The 16000-nt window shown below is 36.8% G+C and overlaps 1 protein-coding gene across 1 annotated transcript; it reads left to right on the top strand.

Moving 5' to 3' along the window:
• The first annotated feature begins 2331 nt into the window (after positions 1–2331).
• LOC109237745 (sorting nexin 1) lies at positions 2332–15120 on the top strand. The gene is made up of 11 exons (XM_019404101.1): positions 2332–2451; positions 2557–2694; positions 5750–5885; positions 6298–6431; positions 7537–7611; positions 8350–8509; positions 9532–9665; positions 9750–9818; positions 13075–13154; positions 14455–14515; positions 14606–15120. The coding sequence occupies exons 1-11, from the start codon at positions 2440–2442 to the stop codon at positions 14810–14812; spliced, it is 1206 nt and encodes a 401-aa protein (XP_019259646.1). The 5' UTR covers positions 2332–2439; the 3' UTR covers positions 14813–15120.
• Positions 15121–16000: the final 880 nt, after the last annotated feature.

Raw genomic sequence — 16000 nt, 5'->3', positions numbered from 1 at the left:
AACCACCAAATATCTCATCTCTTTTTTGCAGATGACCTAACCTTAATGGCACAAATTAATAGAAAATCAATAGAAGTCATTAAAGACTGCCTTAACTCTTTTTGTCATCTATCAGGACAATCCATCAACAAAACAAAGTCCAAAATTATTATCTCCAAACACTGCCCTAAGACTACACAAGCTATCCTCTCACAAGTCCTTAATAACAAAATTAGTAGTTCATTCGGGAAATACTTAGGTTTTCCTATTACGAGCTCTAAACCCAGGGCCAAGGACTTCCAATTTGTCCTCGATAATATGATTTCTAGATTAAGTACTTGGAAATCCAATTTACTAAGCATGGCAGGTAGATGTACCTTGGCAACCTCTTGTAAACTCCCTTCCAAATCACTTAATGCAGTACACTCTTCTACCGGCTAAGATTCTTAGTAAAATTGATAAGATTCAACGGGATTTTATATGGGGTACTAACGACACCTCAAAAAAACTCCATCTCATAAAATGGGACATTATCACACAAAACAAGAAGGATGGTGGGCTAGGCCTACATGCTGCAAAAAAAAAAAAACCTAGTAAGCCTGGCTAGTCTCACTTGGAGAGTCCTTAACAATACTCAATCACCCTGGGCAAAAACGATCTTAGGCCTTTATAGTACTAGGAAAACCTCGAAATATAACTCCTTTATCTGGAATAGTATTGTACTAGGCTGGAAAGTATGTAGCACAGGGATTACATGGTTGTCTCATAAGTCCTCAACCTTGAGCGTGTGGAATAGTCGTTGGATCTCCCAATCTCCCACACTCCGTCATTGTATTCAGGGTCCTCTGACCCTGCAAGATGACACCCTCACCATAAAGAATATATGGAAGCAAAACACATGGGAGTTATCTAAGCTCTCAATGATACTTGAACCAGGTATTATTAATAAAATAAATGCTACATACCCTACTACAAAATCCTATGATACTCTTGTTTGGTCATTAAACACCAATGGTCTCTTCACTGGCAAATCATGCTACTCCCTACTAGGCAACCAAATGGAGTGCTACAAGAATTTTACGTGGATTTGGGACGCTAAGTGCCCTAACAAGTTAAAATTTCTATTGTGGAAATGCTACCATGATAGAGTCCCAACAAGAGTCTTTTTACACCATATTGGAATAAACATTGATCCAATATGTTCTACTTGCAAAACTTATAAGGAAACTATTAGACATGTTTTTTTGGAATGCATGGCAGTGAAGCAACTGTGGTCCCTCTTAGGAATCGATCCTAATAGTTGGAATGGTGTCAATAGTTGGTTAACATACATACGTGACCATAACTCTACCCTTAAAAATCATACTATTACTTAGCAAGATTTATTTCCCTTTGTAATGTGGACAATTTGGATTAACAGAAATAACAATCTATACAACAACTATACGCACACAGCTAGCCTCAAAAGTGCGATTAACTTAACAGTAGAGTATAAGCTTTTGACGGAAAAAGAAAATATTACGCCGGTAAAAATACCAATAAACATTATGTGGAGTAAACCCCCTAGAGGACTCATCAAGCTTAATATTGATGGTTCCTTCAATGAAGCCCAATCGCTATGTGGATTTGGTGGAGTGTTCAGAGACAATAATGGCCAATGGATAATTGGCTTCCATGGAAACATCCTAGGAACAACACCGCTTCAGGCAGAATTAATGGCCTTGAAGACTGGCCTACGATTGTCATTAAACAAGGATTCACAAATTTAGAAGTGGAAACATATTCAACCGATGTCATTAACTGTTTGGATAATGGAATGATAATACTAAATGACATTATTCATGAGTGCAGGTTGTTAATGAGGCAAGTGAAGACTCAAGGAATACAACACACCTTCAGGGAGGCCAACAAGCCGGCAGACATGCTGGCTAAAAAAGGTCTAAGTGGCAACAATAACAGGGATCTTAATGTTATCTACCATGCGCCTGATTTTGTAACCAATGTCTTGAAATCAGACTATGAAGGTAAGACTTATGTAGTTAGGCACATTAACAAAGATGTTTGCTCTAGACTAGTAGCATTTGGAAACAAAAATGCCCTTAGAGACATGTTGATTTGTAATAGCCAAGTAGGTAATGCCCCACCGAACACTATAAACATTGTTATCTCTATTATTATGTGATATATATAATATGATCCCTGTTAGTAAAAAAAAAAAAAGAGTGATGGAGCGAAGGGTTTGGTGGGTGAAATTGTTTGGATTTGAGGGGACCACAGTCCACTTGTCATATAATGAGTCCCTCCTACAAGTATTACGTGTCATATTTCACATAGAATAAAATTTCTCATAAGTTCCACATGTGCACGACTCCTCACTAAAAAGCCAAAGTCACGACTCACGAGTTAACAATTCAATACATCTTCGCACCGTTCTCCGGTAATCTAACCAGCAAAACACCCATGAACATTATGGTAATTATCTTTCCGCCATTATCACGAATCTTACTTTCTTTTTTTGCACTCAATTTTTGCTAATTTATAGTTTTGATTGATTTTGAAAATTGTAAAATGGTGCAGCAACGGAGTGGATCGGGGTCATTACAGAGCCCTAGATCCCCATTTTCACAAGCCCCGTTTCTATCAGTATCAGTTACAGATCCAGCTAAAATGGGTAATGGAGTTCAAGCCTATATATCCTACAAAGTCATCACCAAGGTCATTTTATTCGTTTCCTTTCTCTGAATGTATATGCATGTGTAATTTTGGTATAAGTATTAGTAATATTCAAAGTTGAATTCAATAGTTGAAGTTTATGTGTTCCTACAACAGTAACGGGGTTCACAGGTAAATATTTGTAGATATTTAGTTTACTTTTTAATACAGATACATGGTCCGGATAAAAGCTAGTGGGTTCACGTAAATCCATAGAACACATGCTAGATCCACCTCATAACCATATTTTCTGAAAACCCCTTTTTGAATCTTGAGCTGGATTGTCCTGTACTCGAGAGTAGCTAATGGCATAAGTTCGATCCAATCTAAGATCATAGTGAATAACACCTGATAAGACTGGAGTAATATTCTGGTCAGATGTGATCTGTGCTTAATATGTAGGATCAGAGTAAACAAATGAAAAGTACCTCCTGTTGGATGTATATTAGGAAAGATGCCCCAGGTATTTGGTCTAGTTGTAAGAGCGCAAACATTTTGTGTGGTTAGGTGCATGTTACGAGATTTGAACTCTGCTGCAGATAAAAGCTTGGTATTTAAATGGAGAAGGTTAGAGGGTCAGGCCCAATATTCACCAAGTATTTGACCTGTGCGATAATGATCCTTGAGAATTTATCGGGTATCCTAAAAGATATTTGGAAAGAAGCAACCTTGGCATAATTTGCATGACTTGAGAGACTAATGTCTTGATTTGATACTTTGCTCATAGATAGTGTTTTCATGCTGATATGAACAATGTAGTTTAAGATACATCAACCATAGGAAGAGAAACTAGACGGTAGGCTGGGCTTTTGAAGAGGCCCCGAGAAATTGAAGAGTTGGACATTGCATGCGGATAAATTTATGCCTTAGTTACCTCTTGTTCATGTCTTCATTATACTTTCATTTCATAGGTTGACCTTGTTATGATTGCTGTGATTGTCCTAAAATCAAGGGTTGTCTTATACTTCCTATTGCAAAGAAAGTTCTTTTTTTTTTCTCTTTCTTTTGTTTGGTTTTTGTAATTTCATTGGTACAACTAGGCACCTCTGATAAATAGTTATGGTGGCTTAATCTGAAACACTTAGAATCGTCTTTAACGGGTATAAAAGAACCTCTAGAAAGTACACTTTCGCTTTATTGGCCCAAACATGTTAAGTTCTTTTTTGATAACGGTGGTAAAACTCGAACTCAGGGCTCAGCTCTAATACAACAATAACTACACATCATTTCCAAGCAAGTTGGTTTCAGCTGTATGAACACTGCTCATGTCGCTCAATTTAAGCTTATCCCAGTTCAATCATCAACGTGGTTCGAATTGTAAGGACTCATCATAGATTGATTAGCTGTATGCTAGCTATTAACCTAACATGATCCTCCTCATTTATCCGTGCTTAGGATTGATAACATGATTAGGGGTGGGCATAAAATCCAAAAAACCGAATTCCGAACCGAACCGAATTAATTTGGTATTTCGGTTTCGGTTTTTTCGGTATTTCGGTTTATTTCGGTACGGTATTGGGTTTTTGATATTTCGGTATACCGAAATAGTTTACGAAGAAAAGACCATCTTCCAAGAAAAAACCATCTTCCACTTCTTAATTATTTTATATTGTTCACTGCTCCTTTTCTATTAGTAAGTCTTTTGAGTTTTCCCAGGTACTTTTTCTGCCAAGTATACCATTTTTTAAGCAATGACAAAAAGTTAGTTGTTCTAACCCTAGCTTTGACTTGGGTTTGGAATTTGGGTTTCTATAAATCTCCCACTTTCCTTTCTATAAATATACCCTTAACCAAAAGAAAGAGTCAAAAATGGTGTCCTTAAGTTTAACTTCTTTTATGCTTGTTCTGTTGTTCATTTTCATAACCTTAAAGGTTTCAATTGCTCATACTGACCAAGGCACATAATTTTTTCTTTCCCCAGTCATCAATATGTGTTATGTTTTACTAAATCAACAGATTAATTCCTTCTTTTTCCTATGAAAATCTAATTAAAAGTTGACTACTCTTCTGCAGCTAAGCAAACCTTTGTTGTGGTCCATGAAGCAGAAAATGGTTTAAACCGAAACCGTACCGAACCAAAATATGAAATACTGAACCGTACCGAAATACTTTGGTACGGTATTTGGTATACACAATTGATAAACCGAATAACGAAATACCGAGCCGAAATTCTTAAATACCGAACAAAAGTACCGAATGCCCACCCCTAAACGTGATCAAGCTCACAAAGACCGAGTTAGAACCTCTTACTTCTGTTCTAATACTATATTGAATAGCGTGATCCACTTATTTAAATTTAAGTTGGACAATTTATTTACATTACGCCCACAACAATCACATTGGAGTTTATGTAACTAAAAATCTAAATTCACTTGCTCTTTTTGCATTTGGTACTTTAATGTTCTAAGAAAAAGGTCCTTTATAGGTACTTTGTACCATCTAGGGTATTTGTACTTTCGTTCAATTCTAAAGATGTGTTCTAAGGAAAAGTCCTTTATAGGTACTTTGTACCATCTAGGGTATTTGTAATTTCGTTCAATTCTAAAGATCATTTCCTTTAAAAGTATGCATTACACACACAACAACAACTACGCCTCAGTCCCCAACAAAAGTTGGCGGCTGTAATATGAATCCTCACTTCTTTCTTTATGCTCAACTCATACCAGTATGTTGGTGTTTTGGTCATGTTGGAAAGGAAGAGCTCTTTGAAGTTTAGTAGGGTGGCTTTAGTTTGGAACATCGAGGCTTGAAACAAACCATGAAACCACAACTTAAGAACATTTTGTGGCTCAACTTGATGTTCAAAACTCCTTTTGGATCCAGAGCTTAGCTTACATATCCGTATCCCTTGCATATCCCTATCCTTGCATCAAATGGAAGTTATTTTGCTGGACTAAGATTCAAAAATATTCTGCTTCTTGTGCTTATTCTTGTGGTTGTTGTTTTCTCTTCTTCCTGTTCCTGGAACAGGCATTCATATGTTTTTTATCAGCAGAACGTGGAATATACTTCTCTTGATTCCTTTCTAGTTCTCATTCTCCATTTTTTTTTAAGACAGACAAATTTGCCAGAGTACCAAGGGCACGAAAAGATTGTGATTCGACGTTATAATGATTTTGTATGGTTACGTGATCGTCTTTTTGAGAAATACAAAGGCATTTTTATTCCTCCACTTCCAGAGAAGAGCACAGTAGGTACTGGTTACACTTCTTCCTCATGTACAGGCTTTCTCTTTGATTTTCCTTCACTGATACTAAAACCAATAGGTATTTGATATATTCTATCTGGAAATATATTGATTTATCATTGCTTATTGGAAATAAGAGGGACAAGAATTAGGAGCCATGTAGCCGGAAGTGGCTATAGATTAGCATATTTAACTGTGTCAAAAATGTTTAAGGATGTCTATATTTGGGGCATTGATCCCATTTTCTTTGGAGAAGTATCAGTTATGAAGATCGAGTATTGGAATTTATCAAGGATTGCTACCAGCTTTTGCACCAATAAAATGATCTTATTTTAAGAAGAAGCTGTATGTATTTGTCAAACCAGAGCCTGGGAGCTTAAGAAAGCATTTCGAAGTTATTATTCTCTTCCTTCTTGCAGAAAAGTTCAGATTTAGTGCAGAATTTATTGAAATGAGGCGCCAAGCTCTGGATGTGTTCATAAACAGAATAGCTTCACATCATGAACTTCAGCAAAGTGACGACTTGAGAACCTTCTTGCAGGCTGATGAGCAGGTAATAATTTTAGTTTGCTTATTTGGACTATTTAGTAGAGTTCATGTGTTAGTTTAACTTTCTTGTGGAGACATAAGGCTTATTCGCCCTGTGTCTGTGAATTGTGATGAGGTTTCTGATTGTTACTAAGCTATATCATGAATGTCTCTCATCTTGATCTTGTACTGATTTGTGCTATTTAACCTGGTACAAGCACGATTGATAGGGAATGACACCTATAATTAATTATTAACCCCAAACTCTTTATTACTCTTAACTATGTTAGCACTATCTAAAGAATTTAGGGGCTGTTCAGTCTAGAGACAAGTTATGCAAGGATTAGTTCTTGTTGGATGTTTGGTACAATGTACTATAAGTTAATATACAATGTATCATATCCAATGTGTTTACTTTTAAACAAAAGAAAAGTTTATTTACTTTTTTAAAGGTTAGTTTTGTCATTTCAGTGTTTTAATCCTTGTATTATTAGTACCCGCTTTCTTATTCCACATTCCATCCAATACATAGATTTCTCGCAAAACTTCTGCTAGTATTATTACGAATAAAACAAAAGAAGCAACCAAACATTGTATGAATAATCCACCGAGTTTCAAATCGTGCACCAGTTGGCCATCGAGGATTTCTCAGTTATAGAAACATTACATAAATTGGTTATGGATTATATCCGGAGATTAGTTCTCCTTACTACACCAACCAAACAACCCCTAAAGTATTTTGCTTTGGTGAAATTAATACACTGTTACCAGATGTGCATTTGGGGTTCAGTGAGCAAATTAGGTGTAGTGAGCTTCTAGAGTAATAAACTGGTCTTAACAGATCTTCAGTAGATTTGAGAGCCTATTTTTGTTAATTGCTTTCAGATTGGTATTTGAGGACATCTCATCTCAAAGTTTTCTTCTCTTCAATTATTAAATGCTTTTAATTTCAAAATATGTAGGAAGAATTCATGAAGATTGAACTATGTATTTACGCAGATGTTAAAAAAAAATTCATGCTAAAGAAATGCACTTGTGACTTTAGGGTTCATATTTTTTCCTAATACTTTGCTTAGTTTCATCTTTTCCGCAGATGTATTTACGTTTGTTATTTGTTGCCTTTTCTTCAGACAATGGAAAGAGCGAGGTTCCAGGAGACTGGTATTTTCAAGAAAAAGCCTGCAGATTTGATACAAATCTTTAAGGTATCTGGCAGTTACATAAAATGATACAATTTCCACGTAATTAAAATTTCAATTCTGCACTTCAATTAGTGAAACAAAATTCCCCCTTCGATGTCTTTTCTCTGATAGCATCTGTATTGATGCATGAACCAAACTGCAAATATGCAATTCTACAATACCCTTAGAAAAAAGGTTGCAGTTGCAGAATATAAAATGAAGAAAAAGGGAAATTCTGTTATTATAAAGTGGTGCCTAATTTCTTTTTGTTATTCGATCTAGTTATTTAGTAATTTTCTTGTTAGTTTCTCCTTGTGGACCATTAATGGTAAAACCCAGACTTTTCATCGACACCCCTTATGGCTGTGTTAGTGTAAGATATAGGTGATTGTCTTTGTATTACGATGAACTACTATAGAAGTAGTTTTGGAAATTTATGCTACGAAGGAAGCTATATATGCTATGTTAAAAACCTGTGTCATCTATTGTTCTTGTAGTCTTAGCAGTTAGCATGTTCTTGTTCCGTCTCTAAGTGAGTTGAAACTAAACTTGACATCTGTCCTTTTATGTGATTTACTGTTATTTAACTGTCGATGATTTAATGTGGGGCTTGTGTTGCATAGAGTGTTTTTCTTTTCTTGAGTTTGTTAGGCATATTCGTGTACCCCAAATCACATTCAACCGATGCCATCGAATGAGGGTATATTACTATGACTTCAACATAGGATTATGCGAAAACTAACAGTAGTTTGTAAATGGCAGGACGTGCAATCTAAAGTGAGTGATGTAGTTCTCGGAAAGGAAAAGCCAGTTGAAGAATCAACCCCAGAATATGAGAAGATGAAGAGCTACATATTTGAGCTTGAGGACCATTTAGCTGAAGCTCAAAAACATGCATATCGTCTTGTCAAGAGACACAGAGGTAGGAGAAATCTGGTTTACAACATGCAGTACTGTGTTAGTTATTTGCACTTCAGATATTTAATACATTGCTGCATTTCTAGTTCACTCTTTTAAGGTGATACCTATCCCATTCTCAAGCAGTGAGAGGCATGGTGATTCAGGATTCATTGCCTTCTCTCTCCCTTGCTCCCACCCCATTCTGGGAGGAGTCATGCTATATGTTCATCCCAGTAACCAATTGGGCTGATTTATTAACTAATTTTAAAATTCATACTAACAGTTTAATCCTCATTTGTATGCTCAAGTAATGCGGAAAGAAGTTCATCATCAACTTCTCTTCACGTGGATAATTTACATTTATAAATCCAAATACTGGATTGAAGAAGATTAAAGTTGAAATGTGATTGTGTGACAAGCTAGATCCATCTGGCAACTCAGTCGGTGACAGGGTCTCATCTTTTCTTTTGATAAGTAATGACGGGGTCTCATCTAATTGTAAACTGGCTAAATTAGATAGTAACATTAAGCCATTATTAAGGCCTACTGGAGAAACTCAAAGTGAACTAGGGAAAAGCCTCTGCTATTTACTTGCATGAAAAAAGTGAAGCAACATGCATGTCACATGATTTTTTAACCTTTTCTCTATAGTCATAGTGGCTGTAAGAAAATTCAATTTCACAGGGGACATGCACGTTTTTATTCAGGTCTGTAATTGGGAATAAAATACTAGCGTGTAGCATAGGATCCAGAGAGGTATTACCGTGTAAAATTGCAAAATGAGACAGTATTTCGCAGATGCGATGTGAAAATATGGAATTTCAAGTGTGAACTGTATGCTCAAGCCTCCCTTCTGTATTTGGCATTTCTTGGTCTCTTTTCTTTGCCTAGAAGTTTCCAATTCCAAAGGTGGAATCTAATTTTTGTCAATTAATATGTGTTTGTTTCTCCAACGTGTTGTGTGCTTTAATTTCCTTTCCCCTCATACATATGACAAGCTTGTCATTCCAAGCGACTGACTTATGATTGTCCTTGTTAACTCAGAGTTGGGGGAGTCTCTATCAGAATTTGGTAAGGCAGTCAAGCTTCTTGGTACTTGTGAGGACGATGCCCTTGGAAAGGCATTTTCTGAACTTGGGGCAAAGTCTGAGATAATATCAATTAAGCTGCAGAAAGAGGTAATTTCATCAAAGAGAATAACCAATGGTCTTTTCTCTTATTCAAAGGTAGGTAATAATAACTGACTATGCTCTCTCACTCAGGCTCACCACCTTTTAATGAACTTTGAAGAACCTTTGAAGGATTATGTTCGAGCTGTGCAATCTATTAAGGTGAGTGGGCAATTCTGCGTTTGAGAAAATGTGTATTTCCCCTCGAAACGGATGGAGTTTTTCTTTTTGCTGCAGATGCCCCCCACCCCACCCAAAAAAAGTAGTTGAACCTTGATTGGAGATCGTACTTTAACAGGGTCAAAGAATCATTCTATCAAATGTTTTGCTTCCACATAGTGTTGTCAAAGGCGAAAATGCAAAAGAAAAGGCCAAAAAAAAAAGGAAAAGAAGTGAAAGAAAAGGCCCAAAAAAGGCAATAGAAGTGGGTGCATTTGTAAGTTATTTAGAGATAATTTTAGGTACATGATGTAGTTATATACACGCAAGAAAAATCAACAATAACAAACAACAACAACAAACCCATTTTAATCCCACAAGTGGGGTCTGAAAAAGGCTTGGCTCAGGAAAGATAAAAAGGAAGGAGCAACAACACCAACAAAAATCAGAAAACCGAAGCGAAAGAAACAAGTAATAATAGAAATCTAAGAATAAGAAAATACAAGACTAACACTAAGTAATGCACTAAAACTACTGGTATGAGCAAGGAAAACGCTCGACTATCTAACCCTCTATCTTAATTCTCAACCTCCACACCTTCCTATCCAGGGTCATGTCCTCGGTAAGCTGGAGAATCGCCACGCCTTGCCTAATCATCTCTCCCCAATACTTCTTCGGCCTACCTCTGCCTCTCCTTAGGCCCTCCAAGACCAACCTCTCACACTTCCTCACTGGGGCATCTGTGCCTCTCCGCTTTCCACATCTTGTTCTTCACAGGGGGGCACGCCCACCTTGTCCCGAATAACTTCATTCCTAATTTTATTTAGCGAAAAGGGTCAAAAATATTCCTCTACTATGCGAAAAAGATCAATTATATCCTCTGTTATACTTTCGGTCCACCATTGCCCCTGCCGTTACAAAATTGGTGCGAAAATACCCTTCATCCGTTTGGATCCTCCACCATGGCCACCATTATTCTACATGGCATGATATTTCCCTAAGGTGGTTGCCAAGTGGTATGCCACCTCACTACCCCCAACCTTAACACTAAATTGAGTGACTTAGCGTTATCAACATTATTCATGAGTACTCGATTTGATCTCAAAAAAAGCAATGGAATTTTTAAGAAATCAAAGGCTAAACAATCAGAATAAAAACAGTTATTTGGCAATTATAGAATGAGTTTGCAACAATTAAGACAAGAAAAGAAGACAAGAAAAGCTCAGGGAAAGAAGTTGATCATCTTTTGTTGAATGCCCGGTGTCCTCGGCTTTGTGGAGGGCAATCCTGAATCTTTTTGGTGTTCACTGGGTGATGCCAAGCATTGTAAAGGAAATTTTATATAGCTGGGCCGGTTTCCGTAGAAGAAGAAGGCAAAAGGCGTGGAAGTTCGCCCCGTTAGCTCTCATGTGGATAGTTTGGGGGGAGAGAAATGAGAGAGCTTTTGATGGGATCGAGTCTCCTTTTTCACATCTTAAGAATAGTCTTTTATCTTTGATCGCTTTTTGGTGCACTCATATAGCCCCTACTTATATAGAAGATTGGGCGTCTTTTGTAGAGAATCATGTTTTGATGTAAATTCTCTACTTTTTGGTATACTTCCTATATACGGGAGTTCTCTCCCTTTTGGTTAATACAATTTACCTTATCAATAAAAAGAAGAAGATGAAACACCATTCAAAGTCCAACTTTTTTGCGCTCTTCTGTAACCAAAGAAATGACAATAGCTCTAAAAGTTTTTACTTGAGGAATTCGATTATTCACATCCTTCACCCCAACACGAACTATTCAGCCCTCAGAGTCTAACCAAATAGGGAAAAAAAAGGAAAAAGAAAATGAAAAAAAGAACTGATGTGTTTATTGAGCCTTAGAAAATCGCCACCTCTGGCGGTAAATTCAAACGTCAATCTTCTTGTTAAAAAAAATTTACTTGACAGACAGAAAATAAAATTTATAGACGGATCTACAATCCAATGATCCATATTAAGCAACTCCGAAAAAAGTTGTCTTTGCACAAAAAATGGATAATTACACATGTAAACCCACAATGTATTATCAATGCCCAGAAATAGTTCAAAAAGAAAACAGTGCATCACCCATTCTTTAGAAATTTAAATTAGTCAGTTAGTCACATACTAAGGCAACCCATTTTTACTTTATTTACCAGTACACATACAAGACAGAGACACGGTATAAAGAAAGGAAAGGAGAAAAAAGATCAAGCCTTTATGCCAAGATAAATGGTCTCAATGGTGATGGCAACAGAATCGACACTTGAATTAGAATACGCCATTAGGCTCAGCTTATATGCATCTAGAGGTGATGATTGCGGTGGTTGAGTGAAGGGAGAAGTGGTGATGGAAGAAGAAGTGGGATGATGGGGATAAAATTGGGCTGGGGGCAGCGAGGTGGCACCTTGGCATCCACCTCGGCAAAATGTCAGGCCATGTGGCCATGGTGGAGGATCCAAACGGAGGAAGGGTATTCTTGCACCAGTTTTGTAACGGCAGGGGCAATGGTGGACCGAAAGTATAACGGAGGGCATAAGTGATTCTTTTCGCATAGTAGAGGGATATTTTTTACTCTTTTCCCTTTTATTTATCCTGGTATTCCCGGACATCCATCTCAATAAACACAAATAGATATAAGGGTAAATAAATTGCAATAATTGCTATCATGTGGATAGTATTAAGTAAAACCATATCAATCACATTCAGAAGCCTTCTTAATTTTCTAATTCATCACCAAAAATGCAATTATAAGTTTCTGCTAAAGATCTTAGATTAATTTCTAATATGAAAATTTTCTTTTCTGTTATTAGTCATTAATATATCCGTATGAAATGTTTGGGTTACAATAATATATCGTTTTTGCCAACTATATTTATTGTTTAATACCGCCTTTCAATACAGAGCTCATGGATCTTATAAATTTACATAATTTAAAACTAGTTGGTTGGTGCTTGCTAAATTGCGCATGCTTTAGCGCCTTCCCTATGGCAGTACTGAAATGAGGCGAAGCACCAAGCCTGCATTGAGCTTCGCTTCAGGACTCAAGCACGACTCAAAGCATTGTGCCAATCCTGCCTTGGTCCTTGCTTTAGGACTCAAGCTCGACCAAAGCACATTTGACAATACTACATTCATGAAGAAATACAACTGTTGCATCTGTATTTATGCTTTCACCTTTTTCTTCTGCTAAGAGTAATATAATGTTCTGTTGCTGCCCTACACTCATATCCTTCCTAACTTTGAAACAGGCTACGATAGCAGAAAGAGCAAATGCATTCAAACAGCAGTGTGAGCTGGCTGAGACAATCAAGTTTAAGGAAATAGATTTGTATGGCTCAATCAACTATACTGCTGTTCCTCCTTTTTCGTTTCTTTTGGTGGTTTCCTGAATCTGACCTTAATTTGCCTTTGGTGATAGCTCCGTTTGATTGTTGCAAGTCCTTCAATGATTTCTCATTTATAAAATGACCTGGTCTATGAGCCTTCTACATTCTGGGGGCATGGGAAGGATTAAATATGTACATGATTAACTCTCCCCACCAACAAGATTATCTTCTGTGCTTGAGCCTGGATCTCTAGGTTCACTATTGACTGAATATCAAATATTAACTACTGCTCATGTTCTGAATGATATCTTAAATCTGATGATAAAACAAGGCTTCGTGCTGTTTTGCCGCTCTTATGGTCTAATCTGCTATTATTATCCAGGCATGCTTAGTATGACACATGGTTTGATGTTGCTGCAAAATACGGTCTAGGTCTTGTTCTACTGGAGAAGTTGCAATGGTTTTTCACCGGCAGCTAGATCTTTCAAAAGATGTAGTATCGGAATTTAGTGCATTTGATTATTTTATCAGTGTCCTGCTTGTTGTATATAGGTGAAGCTTAGTTGCTGATTTCACCTACATCTGAGCTCAACCTTGTGACTGGGGTTTGTTAGTCATAATTTTGGTCCCTTGATATTTTACTTTTACGTGGGTCTCTCTTATTGCTCCCCCTCCTGTCAACCTTACCCTCTCTCCTTTTGTGAACAATAGCCATAAAGGTACTTTTACTCCGCCAATGGTATATACTGTTACACAATATTAGGACGATTAGAAGTATATAATGTGTACAACCCAAAATATAGACGAGACTTTAACCGAAGGCCTTTTAGTCTCAGGTGTCGAACTGTAACTATTTGGCTCTAGATTAATGGTACCAAGAGCACATCGACACTATATATGTGTACAGTCCAAGTCGTCTAATGTAACAGAAAAACGCTAACCATTTGATTTAGTGAAAAGTGAAATTACTTAAAGAATTTGATTCACTGAAGAGCGAACGGGTTACTTATGCAATTTCATTTAATTTAGCATCCTCATTTTGCCTTTAAAATATCTGGCATCCTTCTTCTTGCATATAGAATATGCATCTCCTAGGTAGAGAAATATGCCATTGTAAACACTGACTTCTTTTTGCGTTTTTGCTATCCTGTTCATCTGCAAACTGAAGAGACGAAACATGTATGTGTTACTTTATCTAAGATGGGGAAATATGCATCCCATTAATAATCTTCATTGGTCATTATATGGCGCATCTCAGAGTCTCTGTGCTGAAGCAAAACATGGCTCTACCTTTTATTGCAGAAATAAATACAGGCTGACACGATCTGATAAGTTGTCTGAGGCTGAGCACGAGTATGAAATGGTCAGTGTGGTTTAGCTTACTCTTTTTTACGGCTGGCTAGTCGTGAAACTCCATGTGTGATGACTGACATTGTCTTTCTGTGCAATACAGCTCAAGGCTGAAGGGGAAGAAGCATCAAGAAGATTTGATACGATAGTGAGGCTTATGAACGAAGAGATCATCCGATTTCAAGAACAGAAGACATTGGATATGGGACTTGCTTTCCATGAATTTGCTAAGGGACAGGCATGGTTAGCAAATGGCATAGCAGACGGCTGGCGAAGTCTTCTTCCCAAGCTCGAAGCTTGCTCTTCATAATAGTTTCACAACAAAATGACGACAAACATCAGCACAATCTGCTCTCAACATGAGGGCATAAATGGAAATTGTTGCATTGGGTTTGCAGAAAGATCTCTGAAAATTGGTGTTGTTGCTGCAGTTTGGTGGTTGTATGAATTTTAGTTAGATACTTGTGTAACTTGTACAGCAGCAAAGAAAAAAAAATTGAGAATAGCTTGAAATTAATTCGGTTTCATTTGATAGGCGAAGTTCCAAATGCTGAATAAACCTGTTTACTCCATAATTTTATTCTTCCTCCTTTTAATCCCAGTTTCCAGTTTCCTATATTTGGATTTTCTGAGTGAGCTCTGCTTGAATCTAGAGTTTGCAACAATTCCACAGTAAACACATTTCTGGTAAATCATTTTCATAACGTGTGTAATTATGATTCCAATTTGGATTTCTCTACGACATATCAAACTGGAAAGCTTATTTTAGGGAGATTAATTAGCTTCCTCAAGTAGGAAAGAGATGCTACAATTATGATAATGATAACATGAATTATTTGCTTTAGAGTAGGGAAATAATGAAGGATTTAAGTTATATAAATTCATCGCGTGATATTTTTCAAATCGCAATTAGAATGATTATAGCAAATTATTGCTCTATTATTCAGGTTAGCAAAATGACTTGCTTACATATTATTGTAGGTTAACTTAAATCAATCAGATAATGTGAAAAATTGATACACAATCAAAGAATTTAAACTCCAATACATATTTTATGACACTACCATTGTTATAGACTGTGCGGTAAGCGATTTATATGTCAATAAAAAATATATACAATATCTTGCGCTAGAGAAATTAATATTTTTATGTATTATTTTTGGACTAATAGCCGTGGAAACATTCTCTTGCAAAAATACAGGGTAAAACTGCATATAATAGACTCTTGTGGTCAGGCTCTTCCTTGGAACCCGCGCATATCGAGAGCTTGGTGGGTTATTTTTAAAAATAGCCAGATTTACAACTGGTCGTTCAAAAATAGCCCAATTTATCGAAATTTAGCCACTTTTTATGTAAAGATAAATCTGAGCGAAAGCACTATTCAAAACTCGGAGAATACTCCAGTATATTATGCTGGAGTTCCAACATAAGTATACTTGAACTCCAGCATAATATACTGGAGTTCCAGCAAGTATAATGGTCCAGTATAATATACTGG

This window comes from Nicotiana attenuata, unplaced genomic scaffold (assembly GCF_001879085.1).
Source record: "Nicotiana attenuata strain UT unplaced genomic scaffold, NIATTr2, whole genome shotgun sequence".
NCBI classification, from domain to species: Eukaryota; Viridiplantae; Streptophyta; class Magnoliopsida; order Solanales; family Solanaceae; genus Nicotiana; species Nicotiana attenuata.
This window is presented reverse-complemented; position numbering and strand designations above follow the sequence as displayed.

Bases quoted from the DNA above. Each gene is read 5' to 3' on its own strand.
- LOC109237745 (XM_019404101.1), top strand. The intron at 5,886-6,297 runs GTACTGGTTACA...TCCTTCTTGCAG, and splicing joins TCCAGAGAAGAGCACAGTAG to AAAAGTTCAGATTTAGTGCA. The intron at 8,510-9,531 runs GTAGGAGAAATC...TTGTTAACTCAG, and splicing joins TCTTGTCAAGAGACACAGAG to AGTTGGGGGAGTCTCTATCA.